Consider the following 20,524-nt stretch of genomic DNA (forward strand, 5'->3'; position numbering starts at 1 on the left):
AAGAGTCACGGACTAACTCTACTTATCAATGAAGCAACCAGAGTTTCATCGAGATTATGACTTTGCTAGCCACTTAGACCTCTTACTAATAATAGACACTGATCTATACAAGGTCACTTTCATGCACTACTCGAACCATCATATCAGAATATAATTCCTGCAACATGCAATCCAAACTCAGGATCAACCTAGACCACGTTAAAGTACTAAATGATTTCCTCTTTATATTTCCTTAAAATTCTGTTTACTCCAATTCCAATGACACTTCAGTGTGTGCAAACGAGATTTCGAGTAATACCTGCAAGCAGACCATGGATTCTTGCAAGGATCTTGCAAATAGAATTTCAACACATGTAGCAAATATTCTCAAAACTTGAACATCTTACTAACACTACAAATGCTCTTCCAAGCTATCCAACATAATCCCACCTAGAGCAGTTTTTGCACAACCTACTCGAAAGGTAGATGTTGCTCATTGTCACCGAGTTCACGTGCAGACACCCAAAACAATTCATCGGTATTCATTTCTTTGGAGAAGTATAAGCCTGTGGAATCAGTGGAATCTACACAAGTCCAAGATCAATATCCTTAGGCATCTTCGGTTGTAAAAGGGTTTACCCTTTTTGTTCTTCTGTTTACACAAAAAATGCTTCACTCCAAGGAATCAATTAACAATTTCTATTCCGAATACTTTGTGGAGAGAATTACATCTATATTTTTATCGTGGAGTTGTTACAGATCAAGATTCATATGTAAACAAAATATTGCTTCACTTTCTAGATCATGGCATTCGATGAACCAATTTTTCTGCCTGACAAATTTATTGTTTTTTGTGCAATATTCCGTCGGAAATTTGATGAGCCTTCCTTTTTTGGTGAAGCCATTGAATCTGTTACTCTTTGTTTCGATAATTCACGGCTACGGCTATGAGGATATATGCGAAAACCTGGATTAAAGAACGTTTTTCAGCAAGACAGTGTGTCACCTCACTCACAAAACATCTAAAAGCGCATTAACGTCATTTTACCCAACCGCTGGAGTAGCTATGAAAAATTTATTGACCGGGATTGTTTCTTATGGCCTACATGATCACCCGATCTAACATCGGGTATATACCCTGTATTATACACATATATAACATTTCCCTTGTGAAAGTGATAATTTGAGATGATGATTCTATTTGACAATCATTTTTTCTTTCTTCACGTATTATCAACATATTTGATGTGAAATAATTTTTTCATATTCTAAATTTGTTTTAAAAAATTTCAATTCACAGCAAGAGAATGTTTTCAACTTCCAAAGTTGCTGAGTGATGTTTTTTAAGAATGATAACTTCATAAATCGAACTTGATAGAAACATATAGAATCCGTATAAGAGTTAGATATATAAGTGTACGTTAAACGAAATCCAAGAAACTCAATTAAAATTAATTGCTACCTCGATGAAAATACTTACTTGGAGTTCCTGACGTTTTGTGATTGACTCCGATTTTTCTGAGATTTCTTGTAATTGGGCTGTGGAGTGATGATATCCGGTCGTTCGTTCTCGTCTTCAGAAACGGCGACGGATTCCTTGTGTCTATTTTTGAATCTTTTGTAAGCACTTCCGCCACTTGGAGACTTCCTAGAGGTCTTTATAGAATTTTCAACCGGTAAAGCAGATGTCGCTTCATTATAGCTAGCAGCTGGTGTGGGATCTATTTGTCTCTGCTTGTTCCCATGTCCTAACGAAGGTGCAGCAGTTTTCAATATTCGAAGACTTTGTGTCGGATTGATTTTTCTTGAGGTGCTTTGCAGTACTTGAGCATATTTTCCTGAAATATAAAGGATTATATGAAATGAACCGATCATATTCCATTCCTGAGGTAATTCTATGATATTCTCAGTATAATTTAGAGTTTTGTTATGCATAAATACAGGTATGATGTCCAATTTATTCTGATTTATCGCGAAATTCTTTAATGAAAAGAGATTTTGGTATCGGTGTTCGGTATTTTGAAGTATAGTATTCACGCGATAATTTGCTCACGGTAATTACAACTTTGTCTTTTGCTTTTATTCCTTTTTGATTTACAGTTTCAGACATGATATTTTACTTCACATTCGGCTATAGCCCGGGAAATGGTCCGGCGTGAAATATTTTGGTTTTGAAAAGTGCCAGCTATACCAGGTTTAGGGATTTGTCAAATCAAATTATAAATGATCTTCGTTTTTTCAACTAATGGCAAGAATATAAACGGTTTTTTAAAAGCCAATTTGATATTGTATTATTACAACCTATTTTGAAACTTTTTAACTTCAAATGGAAATAATACTATAATGTTTTTTAGGAATAGTATAATTTTCTCATTTTTATGTTACAAGTCACACACGTCTTCGAATTTCAATAGAAATAATGAATGGTATTGGAAAAATTGTATTCTACACGAAAAAATCGAAATTTATTGGGACTTTCAATCAAATCTTTTCATTTTATTTTGAATATTTTTCTACCACAAATCCGTTTTGAATCATTAATTTTTTCAGTGGGGAACATCAGCTTCAGACGGCTACGAAGACGCCTCTTCATTAATGTTTACGGATAGCGTCTCGACGTTGACGTTCACTAGGTATGGTGGCGTTCATTTCCGGTCTCTAATGAAGGTACCGCATTTTTCAATATTCAAAAATTCCATTTTGTGGCGAGCTCTCTAATTCATTTGAGATTTCTCGTTAGAAGAAGGAAGTTGGAAGGAAAACATTTTGATGGTTTAATTTAATTTGCTTTAAGTGTGAATTCTCTTTGTGTAGACGTGTTAGCAGACATCATTGGAAAACATTTACATATTGAAATCATTATTAGAAACGTGGGACAAAGAATAAAGAATTCACAAATGTTTTATACTGAATTTTCTCAATGACAGTGGTTATACTAATAAAGAGAGATAATTTTATCATCCCCTTTCCATAGTTATTTTGGTAAGGTCGTGGAAAGTCACAGTAATTTCAGCTCCTGTAGCATGCTCCTATTATTATTCAAAATGAATATTCAACGAAACTTCATGAATATATTACCGAAAAAAATGATAAAAAACTGTATTGTGTTTTCTGTTGCGCTAATTTTATATTATCTAATATCTGTATTTTGCGCTTTACGCTCTGAAGTAGGACATTAGTCTCAATTCAATTTTTTTATAGTTTTCAAGGAATTTCTATTATCTTCAAAAGCCGATTTCTCTTTTTATAATCGATTATATTTCTTGGACTCGAACGACGTTCGAAAGTAGTAATAAGCAAAGTTGGCAGATTTCCAGTGCAATTGCTTTAGTAATTTCAGTAAAGAGACGAGAAAAACATTTGTTCTTCTAAGTGAAGTACGCTCTACGAAGAAGTTTAATGAGATTTGTTGAATGGCAGCTTTTTTCGTGCAATTATTTTCTATATTTTATTTATTGGAAAAAAATAGTTTGATTGTTCGTTGGAGTTTCCATGTCCTTTGTTCTACATAATTTACGAGACAGTTATTGTTAATTGGTGGATGGATTGATTTGATATTTAGACAGAATCAAGACCATTCGTACCACACCTGGCTATGCATAATACCAAACAAAGTGATGGATATTCCAAATTACTAGATTCTCTGTATTTTTGAATTAGAAATTATTTTAATTTCTTTAGAGAGAGGATGACGATGGAAGATATAAAAATTTTGCGTTTAATTGGATACAGAATTCTGAAATTCACAGAAAAATGTAGAATCAAATCATACTGAAATTAGTCTTCCTTTTAATGGGGGCCAACTGGCCAACATGATTTGTTTATCGTTTTCATTTCCTGGTCATAGTTTGAATTTTGTACTCATTGTTCGATTCTTGTAATTTTTTGTTATGAAAATGGAGAATCGGAATTTAAAGTAATTAATTGACTAAGATTAATTGGATAAATTTATGTAGCCAGATCTCCAGGTTTCACTTAGGATAAATCGATTTTAGCAGGCACATTGAAGATCAATCTCGTTCAGGGAGACGTTCAGCTATAATAACTAACTAACTGAATCAGCTATTGCGTGTGTGCTCTTGTGAGATCAGAGCGTCGTTCAACACGTTCATATTTTTGGGGAAATTCTCAAAGCATAACAGAAGAAAAGTCAAAGAAACATGTGCGTTTATCTTAATGAAAATAACATGAAATCACAGTTTATAACTTCGAAAATTATCCAATCCCTTTGATTTTTTGATACGGCTATAAGATTTGAATGATGAATACTGTATCAACAGAGAACTTTGAAAATGTAAAATAATCAGAGTATGGATCCAGGTATACTTCCTTGAAATTTGCCAGAGGAATATCTATTCTCCAAATATTATTTTAATAATAGGTGAAATTGAGTTTATTTTTTATTTTGTTCCACAACCATTCAAGCCAAACATCATCAAATGCTTAGAAACACTGCTAACCAAATTTCTCTCTTCAAAGGCTCCAATTATAATTTCCACTACTCTATTTGATCTATCGAAAAGTAGCACATTCCGTCACATAGCTAGTCGAAAAAATATTAACAGCAAATAAATCAATTTTCTACCTGATTTTTTTTATCGCTTTCACAGAATGAGTTGCAATTGAAAAACAATCATTTTGTCAATTGTTATATGGAAGTATCTTTGAAAGGCTCAGAAAAAGAAGAATTAGAGTGAGACTAGAAACTGTAAACACGCGGATCCCTAACCATGATTATATTTCGTGTAGCTCGGCTATTTCCCTCAGGGTAATTTTGACTACAAAACGACTTCTGTTCCCTCAATTTTTAATAATTGAAACCATCAAGCACCATTGATGAATCAGCTGATATTGAGCAGCTCAAGGGAATTACTATGAAGAGATGCCCTTGTTGTAAACCAAAATGGAAGCTTTTGAAATTAAATATTAGTTTAGTTGATTCTTCAAAAAACTTATCTATGTCATGTTACATCAATCTAATCAATCACAGAAGAAGTTATCTACACAAATAACTATGGAGAAGATAACTACATTGTAAAGTGAAATAAGGATTTCTGGAAATGAAAGATCCGTCTCGTTTTCTCTCCCACAAAACACTTCCAGAAAAGCCAGAGACGTGGTTATGTTAGATGAATTCAATTAGTCCCAGAAGAAATCACCTATACTGCACATATTAATGATTTGCAGGCTTTTTTCTTGGTACTATACTTACCTGAAATATATGTTCCAATAACACTAGTTTCAATCACCGTCGTAGTACCGTCTTTTACGACAGTTCCTCCCAATGTTGTCACCAAACCTGTTGGATGATCTACTCTTTTCGTCGCTCCGTTTTTCTTAACATCAGTTGCGGGTCTGTGCTTCAATAAAAACTTCGAACTTGGCTTAAGATTTATCACTTTGAAGGTTTCTTCTACTACTTCCGAAGGTTGCCTAGACAAGAAGTCATATTCGGGCTCTCCTGAAAATTATTCTAGTTGTATTTAGAATATTCTAACTATAAGAGAATCGCATAAGATTACTTGAAAATATTGGGATTGTCCCCAGTCATAAGTAACTAGGAATTATAAGAAAATAGATAAAATTGATTACGACAGGACAATATCTGATTTTGAATAGGAGAAATTATTGAGTAAAAACAATCCAATGACTCTGGAATCTCTCTTTATACAGTATTATTTATTTATTGGAGCAAATGCAACAATTTTCTATTGAAAGAATTAAATTCACTTACCTATGTTATTTCCAATCACTACTGCAGGTTCTGTATCTGATTTAACTTGAACGATACTCGATACGGCACTGGATATCGGCTCTTTACGAGATTCTATTTTGCTGGAAATTATCGGTTGTGCTAACTTAGTCGATCCGCTAGCATTTTCAACTTTAGTTATAATGTTCTTAGTTTCAGATAGTTTGGTGGACGCTGCACCGTCTACGATCTGTAACGAAATTATGTTTTGTTAAAAGCTTCATGTACGGATCATTTTATAGTTGGTTTTTGTAGAAATGAGTTTAACGCTTGAACGTTATAGTTTCCGCCGTTCATGCAGCATACTTCTAATTGGTTTAACTATTTTCACTCATGAATTGTTTTATGTTAACGTTTTCTAATAGTACAATTAAGTTGAATGGAGAATACAGTTGATTTCGATTATTGTATTGATATGTACATGAATGAGTGAAGCTACTGTTGAAAAATATGGGAAAGACAAATTTTTATATCTTGATGTTCAGCTTAGCTTCACAAAAGAAAAATTTCTAACATAAATTTCATATAATAAGTTTTATTCCTGTGTAAACTGTTTTTTATGTAGAAAATACGATAAGATAAAAGAGGTCTGAGAATAGCAGACCATCATGTCACACTCAATCTCCCAAATCATCTTTCTTCAAACTTATTATGTAGCTTATAATTGCTAATAATCAATGTTTTATATAAAATGACCCGTCCAATGATACGGACACTTTAACAGAATGGAAAAATGGCACGGTACTTGGAAAATTACAGAATGGAGACCAAACGAGGAAAGATTGCCTGGTAGACCAAAAAATAGATGAGGAGATATGCAAAATCTAGAAGTACGTGATTGGAACAATCAGATGCAGGACAGAGAAAAATGGAGAACAATCGATGCTTCAAAAATATGTGATAAGCTATAATTAAAAAGGCATAAAAACACCACATACAAAAATACAGGTTCAAAAGAGCTCAATTTGAATGAACGAGGTTAGTTTCAATGAATCTCCAGAATTTGTGACTAAGTATGCTAGTTCCATGTTCCCTTAAGAAGTTGGATGATTCCTAGCTCATCTGGCACTGCACATCAAACAATAATTTTTTTGAAATACTGTCTTTATGCTTCAATTATATAATGGAGATTAACGTCGCTCCAATATCGACAATTTTGGAAAGAGGGAGCACCATTTGTAGGGACACCACTTATTTCATGAACATTTTTGTTTCCTGAAATATTCTCTCTTAAACACAAACAAAACTGCAATTCCTGAATTTTGTTTTATAATGTGTTTTATTCATTATTGTTTCTAATCAAGTTTCGACTTTCCATTATGAACTTTTGTAACTTTTTTCCTATAATGAACGTTTCCTGTTATGAGAAACATCAAACAAAACTTTTGTTCATTATTCATTTTCTATGGTTAGGTCTTCATACAAACATTAGTCTTTGATATGTGAAAAGAAAATTAAAGAACTATCATCAATTCTAAGCACTTATTTGAATATTTTCTTGTTATATTTGTTACATTAAAGGCAATTTACTGTGTAAATCATAGTACTTATTCTAATTAATTATGATTAGAATGAACTTTTTCTTTATAGTTTTAGAGTTAGTGATGTGAGCTCAAGAACAATTTAAGTTGCTCCATTACCCCAAAATACGATTCAAAATTGTATCCCAAGTCAAAAATCTATGAATGAATGAAGCAAAGTTATGGATATTTGAAAAATTGGACGAAATAAATTTACATATAATTTTCTACGTGCTTTTAACGGAAATATTTGTTTTATATGTTCAATATTGTCATTAACACAGGTGATTTATCATCATTTTTAGTGTTGAAAATATTATATACATAATTTTCTCTTGGAAACTGTTGAAAATTACTTACTTGTACTTTGCTACTAACAATAACTGGTTTTGATACTTGTTCTGTAGGTTTTGGTTTGCCTACTGATTTAACTACTGCTGAAGATTTAATTTCGATTTTGGATGACACAGATGCTGGAGGATCGGATTTCACTTGTACCACCGAGACAACTTTCACCGAAGTTTCTTTATTTTTGTTTGATTCCGTTTTAGTTGGTTTAATTTCGGGTTTGTTTTTGGTGACAACTGGCTTTGTTTCAATAACGTTGTTGGCTGTTATTTCATTAAATGCAGACTTCACTTCTGTGAAAAAAACATTTTTTATTAAATTTAGAATAAGGAAAGTGGATTAACATTAATAGGTATATCTACATCAGAAATTTTTCTATCCTCTCCTTTGAAGTGTGATACTTATTTATCTTCTAGTAGAATATGTAGCGTTTGAATGCCGATGGGGGTTCTTAAATGACCCCAGTACAATATTTTCCTCGATGTTCTTAAAACAATATACAACTGACAAATGCGCCTCTAGCTATGTGCTTAAAATTGGAAAAGTTGTCGAGATATTACGCAGCTAGAGGTGAGTGGGTTCCCACTGAGACCCCGACCGGCATTACGCCAAATTTAATCTTAGAAATAAGGTGTTTTTGGTATGTCTGTGTTATAATAAAGCGTTTTTGAAGACTACTAACACAACGCGAGCATATAGAGGTATTTGAAAAGCCGAATACAAATAGTTCGGAATCAGAAATTTACTATGGATGAGTAACATGAGGACGATATCAATGAACTTAAATAGAAGACAATATAGAAATAGAAAGTGCAGAAGATTTATATTAAGTAAATCTGATCTAAAATGGCAAAATGTACCATTTGCTCGTAACAAATGACAAAAAAGAAATATTGTAAGCGCAACACCACGTCTTACGGAATATAGTAATTAGTGTTGTTTTTTACTCTCAAATCAAATAGTTAATTTATCTTTACGAAATTTGAGTACAAAATCGTTTTAACTCATAAGTAACTAGTTTGTTTTAGGGGTGAATGTCCTTTGGCAATTTATAAAATCAACACCGGGGCGTTATTGCATGAAAATTTGGGCAGATGTGTGAACATCATATCTTTGAGATCTGAAAGTTTATAACCGGGAAGTTGTCGATTGGAAAATCAGAATGAAATCACTTGTATCGTGTTGTATCAGATTTCGTTGAACCATACCACAGGGCGCGGCACAGACAATTTCTTACAAGCTTCTCTCTTGCAAATCATTAACACTTTTGTGCCCGATATATACATTGCTGCGAAAATAAAATGTGGATTACAAAATTTGTCCTGAGACTTAAAATAAGTCACAAATAATTTCAGATTATAACAAAACCAAGTGCGCAGTTGATAACGCTGACAAATTGATAAGAAATAGTTATGTGCTAATAAAGAAAAACTGCTCGCTGGCCACTTGAACTTTTCTTGAACATGGTTGATATTGGTGCTCTCAACTCATTTGCGTTACATGTAGAAAATCCTAATTTTAAAAAGAAAAATAGATCACGTCGTCATTCATTTCTTCTACTACTGGGAGAGAGCTTTATTAAAAGGAACTTGGAAAATCGAGACAAATCGAAGTTTCATGGTCTTCCCCAAGATGCAGAAGCTGTAAGTGTTAGAAAACGAGCCAGGTGTTATCAGTTTCCACGTAACTGTAACAAAAGTCTAGATGTGGCAATTGCAAAAAGTTTCTGTATGCAATTCATCGAAAAATAAGAACAAACAAATTTATGCGGAATATGTAGTTTAAAATACGAAATCATTTATTAGACTTTCGAATATTATATTACCCACTTAGTTTTCTTTTTTAATGTAAGGTGTTCATGTTTTAACTGTGTAAAGTTTCTTAATAGTTTCAATTATATGTTAGTAAGTTTTATATTCAAACATGTTTTTTATTATACATCCTTCTATATATTTTTTATAGGATCCTTAACGGACTCCGCATCGGCATCTGCATTAATTTAATTCGCATCGAAATTCAAAGATTAATGACAATGTGATATAAATTTCAATTTGATATTCAAAATTATTGAGCTCAATTTTGATATATTCAATTATTCAATATAAATATACAAATAATTAGTATTTGATTATGATCATCAATTCATTATTATGACAAATGAATATTTATTGATAATTAAAATCACCTACTTAATATAATTTTTGAGTTTAAGAGATTCAACGATGGATGTATAATTCGAATATCATATAATTATTATTAATAGATACTGTCACCTCAAAATTAGGACTTAATATCCTTATGACAAATAAATTTAGGAGATTATATGAATAAATCATTAGAATCTATATATATGAAAGCTTACTATCGAGAAAAAAACCCTCGATACTTAAAATGCTATTTCAAAAGTAAATAAATGGAAAACGCTACGTTTGCGTTCATCATTTATTAATTCATTTTGGATTAAATGCTTTCTGGAAAATGGAAGCAAATTGAAATTATTGCGATATGAAGCAACATCTTCAGAAATAATACAAACACTTGACATAACGGATTGGATAAAGGAAAATCTGAGAGAGAATCTAATGAAAAGAAGCAAGAATCATAGAAATATTGATTTTTTTATGTAAAAAGCCCAATAAGGGTATTTTTCTAACAATAAAATTTGTATATTAGTGAGCCATGCTTCCTTTTCTCATTCGACAAACGTAGAAATTCTCAAATATTAAGGTCCTATTTACTAAGTAATATACCTTGATGTATAATTTTAGCAACACTAAACATCCGTCGCGATATTCTCACAAAACTCTGGTTTTAACTAACACCGCATTTGAACAAGTTCACCAGCTCAATGTGCATGATCCTATTGAGCCTTTTCACTCAATTGGCATTGTCAAGTCAATGATAACCTCCACGTTCCAATGTTGTAGTATCAATTTCTTCATAGATACTAGCGAATATGGATATATATATCAACCGTTTTTCCATTGAGGTCTTTATGGAGATCGCTGTTACAGCATTACCAAGGTTTCAATATCTGTTTGTAGAGAAAAAGTGTGTTGATTACGGCCAATTTCGCGATTATTCCTTGGAGCTAGTACATATTTCCATATTATAAACCATCAAAATACTCGCGTTTCTTTATAACGTGGACTTCAGCTAAGTTTAGCGTGTCATTCTCAAATACTTTCTCAGTGTACGGAATTTGATGATTGTTCATTGTTACTGGGATATTTTTGTTAGGAATCATCAACATATTTAACATCGTTAATCTTTATACGCTTTTCATTAGTCCAGGTCCAAAGATGTTTGTAATGTTGCTAATAATGCAATAATTTGCTCTTTGTCGTTTCCAAGAGGAGTACAGGGCCTAGTATATTACCTTGAAATACTCCTGCCTTAATTTCTGTTAGATGAGAGTATGCATCCAAAATACCTGTTCGATATGTGAGAATTTAATAGTTTTGAATACACAATTGAACATACTTAACTTGTGGTTTGGAACTTCATGTTAAACCTTATCAAAGGTTTGTTCCACGTCTGGGAACGCAGTAGAGCATACTTTTCTACTAAACACTTCTACTAAACGGTTTTAATTCTATGAAATTTATCTATGGTGAGCTGCTTTTCACGGAAATTCAATTGATATGTTGAGATATTGATAGTACTAATTGATTAATAACAGATTATATGAATGAATATTATGTTTGACAACAAGTTCTTGTTAAATGTTTCAATTTGATTAGGGTGTTTCCTAAATATTAATTTTTTATATTTGCTTTGACCATTTTCATCCTTCAGTAATATTGCTTTCGTGAAATATGTACAATTTTATATGATGTAATGAGTTGTAAATTATTGCATTCAAGCTGGTGTCCGCAAAACAAGACATTAAAAGGAACAAATAAAATTAAAACCAAGTCACTTATGTTGAAGAATTGTTAGACATCACAGATTTAAAAAGGTTTACCTATATTTTCTGGCTAGAAAAATTAGTTTGCCAGATTTTTTCTCAAAAAGAACAAAAAATTTTCAACAAATAGAATATACGTGACTCAGATACATTAAGGGAGACGAAAATTATTCAGTTTTTAATAAATAATTTTGAAAATCTTCATAAATCCACTTTATAACTCCCAATTTAGGGAAAAATCTTATCTTGAGGCTTTTTTGGACATCAGTTCCGGGACTATTGAGGGTCAATCAGTAGTTAACTTCTATGTGGATTCTGCACCCCTTTATCAGTGATAAAATAATTGAATTATTCAATCTAGCGTGCGCATAATGTTGTACATTGATAGAAATTTGTTTGAAAGATTTTTAATAACTGTTTTCCTTTCCGTTTAAAGTTTTGCTATTATCCAACTACTTCCATGTAGAGATATCAAAATGCTTGAGATCTAGAGATCTCAGTGACTATTCAATAGGTCCTCTCTTATATATGTAACTGCCTGGAAATACAAATATACTCGCCGTTACCGAATCGTTTATCTGTGTACAGCAGAAATTCTTAAAAACGGGCTCTGTTGCCGACGCGAGGCGTTCTGGAGAACCGGTATCTGTAACAACTAACAAAAATATGGAAACAATGACGTTGGCAATTGAGCAGCAGAACCAATCAGCAGTGCGGCACGCACTTCACGAGGAAGATTTTGATCGCAGACTGGAATTTTGTGAGTGGTACCTCGGACGCAGTCAGGATGATCCGCAGTTCCAGCATTCGATTTTGTGGCTGGATGAAGTAACGTTCAAGCTGAACTGTAGATCAATTGGCATAATTGCGTGTACTGGAGCGATCATAATCCTGATTGAAGTAGACTCAAATCTACCTGAAGTGTGAGTTCATGCGGGAGGTCTCGTGGGTCCGTACTTTTGTGAAGGACCAAAATTATCTGGATATGCTCGAATATTCACGTGGGCAAATGGACAACGATCTAACAATCGCTAACATCAATCGTTTCATGCAAGAAAGAGCTTCGCTGTACTAAGCGGGAGTACATTAGTTCATATTGAAGAATGGATAAATAGACGAGGATTCATTGAGTGGCCCATATGGTCATGTGATTTGACACCCTGTGATTTCCTCCTGTGGGATCATGTTTTTATCGATTTACGAACTTTAATTGAAGAAAAATTTAAAACTCTTCGCAGACAGCTTTACATTCTTCGCTGGACCTGCTTCTCCGTTGAGAAACGTTGCAATAAATTCATTTATTAAGATACGAATAAATTTGAAAACTGAACAGTGACCTCTTTCTGGAATTTCTCCACATAAATCCATTTTGACGCTGTATTTATCTCTCTTACTGAAAGTTTGTTACCCGAGTTATGCCGATCTGTGTATATAAAAAGTAGGAGACCCTGTATACACTATAATTGTACATATATAGAGAACAACAAGTTGAAATACTAAATTTTTGGGTATAAAAATCAAATAACAAGTTGATGAGCACAAATTCAATTTAACCCGATGTCGTAGTAGTTACAAAATCAAATATGTTATTTTCAGTATTACTTCTGCTTCCCATGATAATTACCTGGTGGAACAACCGAATCACTCTGTGGTGAGAAAACCATGACTGTGTTACCAATTGTCGTGGTGAAATCCAGAAAGCCATAGACAGTTTGTGTAACGTAATTTCCCTCGTTACCTGATGCCGTTTGGCTTACGACTGCGCCAGAATTTTCGTTAATTGGATTAATAAATACAGGTCCTTCCGAACTGTTGATCAGTTTCGCTGTAACAAAAATGAAATATTTTTAAATTTATATAAAAGTTACCGTTCATTATTGTCATCAATAGAAAACTGTAAATACTTCGCTAATTGTAGGTAGAAATAATACATTTTTAAATTTGATAAGTACTTTCAATTGATAGTATTGTTGTATAATCGCTAGAGGTAGTTACATATCGAGCCTTGATGATAAAAGTAACTATCATAGGTCAAGTATAATTGGAAGCGAGTTAATCTTCACGTTTTTGTGTAGACTTCAACTGTCAAAGCGTATAAAATTTAAAAACATACTTTCAAAACACTAAAAAAAAAATTAATTGAGAATAATTTTTTTAAATGAGCTTAAAACAATAATGGTTCATCCAATATTGCTTTATTATTATAATATTATTATTATAAAACACTAGTTTCATTAGGAAAACGCATCGGGCACTCGATGTACGAGAAATATGGAACAAAGCGCCCCACGCTGAGAAAGCGTGTTCTTTGTTTATTGTTTAAACTATATATATATATATATATATATATATATATATATATATATATATATATATATATATATATATATATATATATATATATATATATATATATATATATATATATATATATATATATATATATATTTAATTGATACCACCCTCGTATAATAGCTTCGCTGCTTATATACCTACATCTCGTCGAAACTTGTATCGATCCATAACTGTGTAGTTGGTGAGGTTGTGGAAATGCTTACTTTCCAACAAGAACATCGGAGGTTCAAATCCTCTGTCTGAATCAAATAAACAAATAAACTCACATACAGGTGAAGCCAATATAAGCGTGTTAGTATGTGAAAGAATATTTGATCAATTGAAGATATTCTTAAGAAGTATGATGATATTGACGAGCAAAGAGTATGCACATGAATAATTGTAAATCAAAGAAACTTGAAATAGTTGTATGTTTGATTTCAAAAAAGTCTATATTCAATGAAGTATATTCGTAATATATTTAATATAATATATTGAGTTTGTTTTCAGCACTCTTCATAATTTTAGATTCATTTTGACATATCAAAAAGGAAGTTTGTGAAATATTTATATTGAAATGTATGTATGTAAGATTAGCACTCTTATCAAAGTATTGTTTGGGCTGGAAATACAATTGTAATCCATTTTAGACAATTTATTCACTCAATTTCAACTCGTACTATCAAAAAATTGTTATTTAGTAATAAAAATCGTATCTTTGTGGAGAAAATCTCTTAAAATTATATATTCTTTCTGTAGAACAAAAATTTTTGCACTTGTTACTTCTCGCACATTTAAGAAAACTAGAAATTCTCCCGCTTTCAGTTCCAAACTTTATAAAATACGATCGGACACTTCTATTCCAATTCACACGAGAGTTCATTTAACGTACGATATTTTTTCTTTATTATTCATAATTATAATTAGTGATATGAAAGAGAAGGATTTTGTTAATAGTTCTAGTATATAAAATTACAAGTTTTAATCAAGCTCAATCTGATATTACCTCATATCTAAGTATAACAAATTAATCACTTGTCTCTATATAGTAATTTGAATATATTTTTTGTAATAACACTTTTATTCAAAATAATCTTTGGAATTCTGGAATATAAAAAGTATCATCTGATATATCCTGTCTCATATTAGTGGAAAGGACCTTATAAATTAACTGAAACAGAAAGATAAAACAGATCAAGTACGTAGATCCATTATTTGTTTATTAATTGAACCATGGAGTTGTTAGGATATGGGACATGAATACACCATATCACATCACCGCAACTCAAAAGAACGTTTCTGGTAGAATAGGAGTCATAAAATTACTAGATTGGCATGTTTAAAAAAATCACTTGTAACAAATATTGGGTTCATTACTGGGTAAGTATGTATATTTTCCTATCATTTCACAACCCATTTAGGGCCTGTACTGCAAACCCGAACTACCATCATCTATTTTGGTTAATTATTTTGCCTTTGAGCCTGAATACCAATGAGGAGATTCGTAACTAAATTTTCTCCCTCCTGCTTCATTAAATAAAATATTCGTTCACGGCTTTTCGAATATGCCCACACAATATTTCTATTTTGTTTATTAAGCTTAACTTATTATGGATACTTTCTAGTCTTCTATTCATTTGAATTAGATATCACTATACGAGTATGAAAATTTTTATATTCGACATCTACGACTTTAATCATTCTCACACTTTGTCTCGTTTTGATTACATCCTGTATACTTCTTATCGCTGATAAAACGAATCATACTTTTTCTTGTAGATCGAAATATTATCAAGTTACGTAACTTCATAAATATAATGTACATAAAAAATCAATTCCTCACTCTGTGTTAGATACAAATAAAACCCACTAGAAATGAAATTTTCGTTGAGCTCAATTTTTTTATGGAATAAAATACCATTTTTCCATAAAACTAAATTATCTAAAATTTTTTAAAACTGTTTCCATTATTTATTATAATTTTCATCAATTTTTATTAGTATTTTGCTATAAAATCAATTATAAATTTTCAATAAATACATATCCATAAAAATTCTTCTATACTTACTCAATGGAGTATGAGTAATTTGGCATTCGTCTTTGGAATTATACTGATTGCTTTTTTATCTGCCCGTTACGTTCTCAATATCAAATTGCCATAGAAAATGATTCTTTGTAGATGTAACATTCCCTCTTGGTGACTCCCCAACATAAACGTGGCTTCTATATTTCTACAGTTTATTATCCTTCATCTTCCCAATTATCTCTCTTCTTTCGCATCACATTTTAAAAATATATCTAAGAGAGCGCACGATTTTGCTATATTAACTTCAGAAAATATTTAGCTTAGGGAGATCGTGAGGTTCCAATTACATTAAAGTTTTTTCCTTGTCGCTTCACTACAATATCTTTTCCATTCGCCTAACCACAGTTACATTAGAGGTGCTCCCCGGTTTTTATACAGTAAGACAATAACTGTAGGATAAACAACGTATAACATCTTGTTTCCATTATTTTGAATAGAGATCAATTTATATTTTATGTGAGGATCCCATTTATTGAAGGAATATATAGTTGCCGTTATACTTAATTTTGAAAAACGTATAAAGTGTTAAAAAAATCAGACATACTTTTTTACACAGGAAACATTACAACTTTATTATTGTCCATAATATAAGGTTCTCAAGAAGCGTCGGATACTAGGAACGCTATTAATGGGATTTGGGAAAACTGGCATGTAGCTTGACTCCCTTTGTCCCAGCTATTACCCCGGAGAACTATCTACAATGTTTATACTTCTCTTGGTAGCCGTTAAAAAATGAAGCTTTCATCTGATTCTCACACCAAATGCGAATTACTCTCTGCAATTCGCTTTTTGAGTGCAGGAAAGGTTCCTTCGGTGGACATTCATTCCCATTCATGAGAGGTATATGGAGTAAAGTGTGGAAATGGTGCGCAACGTTCTAGGCAACCATAATTTACGGACGAAGTGATTCCGAGAGTCAGACTAGCAATGCTGAAAGATCAAAGAGTGGCGGTTCGTGACCTCGGAGAGATTATCTCTGATATCAGTATTCACAATATTTTGAGGGACCGTGGTTTGAGGTTTGTGCAAGCTGGATCCCAAAAAAACTTACAGATGACAACAAACAGCAACGTGTGGAAGAAGCCAGCAAATTTTTTCATGCCTACGAAACCGATAGCGAAGAATTTTAAGACTTTGCTGTCACTGAACTGGATCCACTACCTTAAACCGGAAGCAAAAGAACAAGTCCGTTAGTAGAAATATCCAAGTTCACCGAAACAGAAAAAGTTTAATTCTGTTCGCCCGCCAAGTCATGGCAAACGTCTTTTTGGGCAGGAAAGGTTTGTTGTAGTAGACGGAATTCTAGCTCACTGTCCACAGAATTGGTCCCCAGTGATTACCATCTTTTCCTTGAATTAAAGAAACACTTGAGAGGGACACATGTCTCAACCAACGAAGAGCTGGAAGAAGAAGTTTTAAGTTATCATTGCGACGCGTCGGGAAACTTTTACTACACAGGCATATAGAAGATGGTACACCACATGAAAAATACATTGATCCAAACGGTTATGTCGAAAAATAAACAGAGGTCTAAGCTTTCCCAATATGTGTTATTCAATGCCAATAAACGTATCTCATTGTGGATGATGGTGACATCTTAGCTGGTTTATCTATCCAATCCATTTAGGACTTGGTTTAAAATAGTCTTGTAAACTTATTTTTTACAAATAATAATGCTTACTAGTACTAGTCAGTTAACCAGTTGGTCATCTTCGTTCTCTTCTACCTTCTTCCAACGACACACGAAACTCAAGATCGTGAATGCAGTAAAATGATGAACAAATGCTTGATAGGATGGACCCACATCGGGATATATCACAATTCTAGCTTTTAATTTTATTATGCCCAACATCAGTGTATGAACTGCTACTGTTCCCAAGTGTATTTGATACTTATAAACAGTTTAATAATTTCTTTTTATCTGATACGTGACTTCCACTTCAATCTCAGCAAATAAAGTTAGATAAAAAAACTCTGAAGAATTATACCCGTCAATTATAAGTCTATGATACAGTATTATATCTTTTTCGAATAAAACAGTCCTATCTGGATGTCTAACAATTCGGAAATTATTTCTTAACAAGTTCTTAATACACATTCTGCCAATTTCACGAGAATATAGATAAGCGAGAAGAATTGTTGAAGTTTCGTCTAACATATCAAATAATTAATAATACTCTCTCCCTTTTTGCAGTTTCTTCTTTTCTTTAACTTGAATACACGTTTATCCATCAACGGGGTGGATTGGTATATAATGGAAAGAATATTGGAATTCAACATTTGAGGTCGCTTGACATGATTGCAATGCAAGACGCAAAATTTCTTGATCAAAAGCATGCGCAGATGAAGTTCAGCTGATTGTTTCGTGGAAGATCTCGCACTTTATCGGTTTGGTGCCATTTTTATAGCGTACAAGTTGCAATTTCAGAAAGAAATAAGTTTATAATTTGCTGATATTTCGTTTTATTTTTTATATATTTGTTCATCGATTCTCAACAAATTTTTTAGACTCCAAAAAGGTAGCAGCAGATATAATTATTGCCAGTGATCCACTTTTTTCTTGTTTACTTTAATTAGCTTTGTTATTTCCATTTTCAAAATATAAAATAGAATTTGAGGTTAGGAATTTGTATATTTTTACTCTTGGAATTTTGATCAGTAGCAACCATGAAGCAATGGCAAACGACATGCAATATTCGTCTATCTAATACTTTGATCTTACGAGGAACTAGTTTCCACAAGTTTACAGACTTTTCTTTCAGCATTTACACATTTCATTCTTATTATTATTTCTTAGAATTTGAAGCGTTCTTATCATTTTTTTAAATCAACAACTAACGTTATATTCTGTTTTGTACTGTTTTTTTTTTGTTTTCTACACTTTTTTGTTGCTTCTGTTTGTATTCAAGCATGCATATTTCACTCTACGATTCTCAGAAATTTTTAAGACTCCAATAAGGTAGCAGCAGATATAATTATTGCCAGTGATCCACTTTTTTCTTGTTTACTTAAATTAGCTTTGTTATTTCCATTTTCAAACTGGCCACAAAATATTGCATATGCATATTACACTCTACGATTCTCAGTTCAACTATCCCGATTCGATATAGCCAGGAACTGTCCTGGCTATATCGAAATCCTTTGTGTTTCTTTTCTTCAAAGTCTGTCACGTCTTTGTAATTCATCATATTCTCTTCGGTCATATATTTGATCCCTTTTCTATTCCATGATTATTTCCATTATCTTTTGGCTAACTTCAAATCTTTCATTCGTTTTATAATCATTTCCTTTGTTTCATAAAATCAATATCTTTCATTTCAGTTGTTTGGATGGTGATCTTGTTCAAAATATGTTTTCTAGAAACTTGTGTTCCATTTCCTTCCTTTCCAACTCTACATATTTTATTCTTCCTCAATTCACTACTATAATTATGTCCTCGAAGTATGATATAATGTAAAATTTTGTTTTCCTACGTTGTTATTTCCGTTATATCGTGCAGTTGGGGGCAGTTAATTTGAAAAAAAATAGATTATACTCCTATTACATAAAAATATCCAGCCATCAAATGATACTGTGCTAAAAATACTATCATAATCTCAATTGACAACAGTGGATTAGTATATAAACCGGAAAATTGAACAAGTAGACGTAGATGGATCAAAACTAAAAGATTCAGTTATCTGTTACACCCTCATCAATCAACGTCCATCACATCGGATAGAAGCGCCGGCTTTACAATAGCCATAACTTGTTTTTATATTTATAAAGAGGAAGATGTAAACAAAAAAACGGATAATGTTTGTTGAATCATTTTTTGCGTGCTAGACTCAAGGTGAATGTGAAATATATGTCTGCAAATGAAAGTATAAACAAGAAAATGTCGACAGTTCATAAAGAATATATTTTTTCTACAATTTGTGTTTCTGGATAAATTACAATATAAATTAACTCTTAACCACAGACATGAATTTGATTGACATTACAACAGACAGGAGTCAAATTGACTCTTTGTATTTTAAATGGGTTTTTTTTAGAATTAATATGGAACACTTGAAGATTTATCTAATTAAAAATTATTTTCAAGTTTAAAACCGTTTATTATAAAAATCATAATTATAAAAAACAAATAAAAAACACATACTAAGAAAATGTGTAAATAATTATTTTAAAATTTGAAAACGTTTAAAACAAAACAAATTTATTCTAAAAAAAGATTAAAAAAATATAATTAAATGCATGTTGAACATATAGAAGATGAACATTGTAGGCATACTGGACGCCTGCATCTAGAGCATAATGTAGATGTTTTCCTTTTTAGTTTCTTGGGGCAAATTGAACAGTATTTTCTAATGGCGAGTTTATCTACTGGTTCTATTGGTTGCTCTTCTTTTCTTCCCAAAATGTTTCTAATAGCTACTTTTATTTCCTGTCTTACACGTGAATTACTCTGTCTTTTCTCTAATTCTTCAGTGATAAGCTGCTTTCCAAGATTTTTCATAAACTCCAGTCTTGTATCTTTTCTTTCATTTTCGTACTTTTGAAAAGAATAATTGCATTTGCTGCACATATATCTAATATTCTAAAGAAAATTGCCA

At 32.1% G+C, this 20,524-nt stretch overlaps 1 protein-coding gene across 1 annotated transcript in view; it reads right to left on the reverse strand.

Annotated features, from left to right (window-relative positions):
* Nucleotides 1-13,254, reverse strand: part of LOC130447411 (mucin-5AC) — a 32,345-nt gene extending 19,091 nt beyond the window's left edge. Inside the window, exons 1-5 of the mRNA XM_056784216.1 lie at nt 13,134-13,254; nt 7,612-7,892; nt 5,714-5,921; nt 5,192-5,440; nt 1,460-1,817 (exon numbers count right to left, since the gene is read on the reverse strand). Coding sequence (XP_056640194.1) covers nt 1,460-1,817; nt 5,192-5,440; nt 5,714-5,921; nt 7,612-7,892; nt 13,134-13,173 — 1,136 coding nt within the window. The 5' untranslated portion in view covers nt 13,174-13,254. The remainder of the gene's footprint in view (nt 1-1,459; nt 1,818-5,191; nt 5,441-5,713; nt 5,922-7,611; nt 7,893-13,133) is intronic.
* Between the last annotated feature and the right edge of the window lie 7,270 nt (nt 13,255-20,524).

Source organism: Diorhabda sublineata, chromosome 8 (genome assembly GCF_026230105.1).
Source record: "Diorhabda sublineata isolate icDioSubl1.1 chromosome 8, icDioSubl1.1, whole genome shotgun sequence".
Taxonomy (NCBI): Eukaryota; Metazoa; Arthropoda; class Insecta; order Coleoptera; family Chrysomelidae; genus Diorhabda; species Diorhabda sublineata.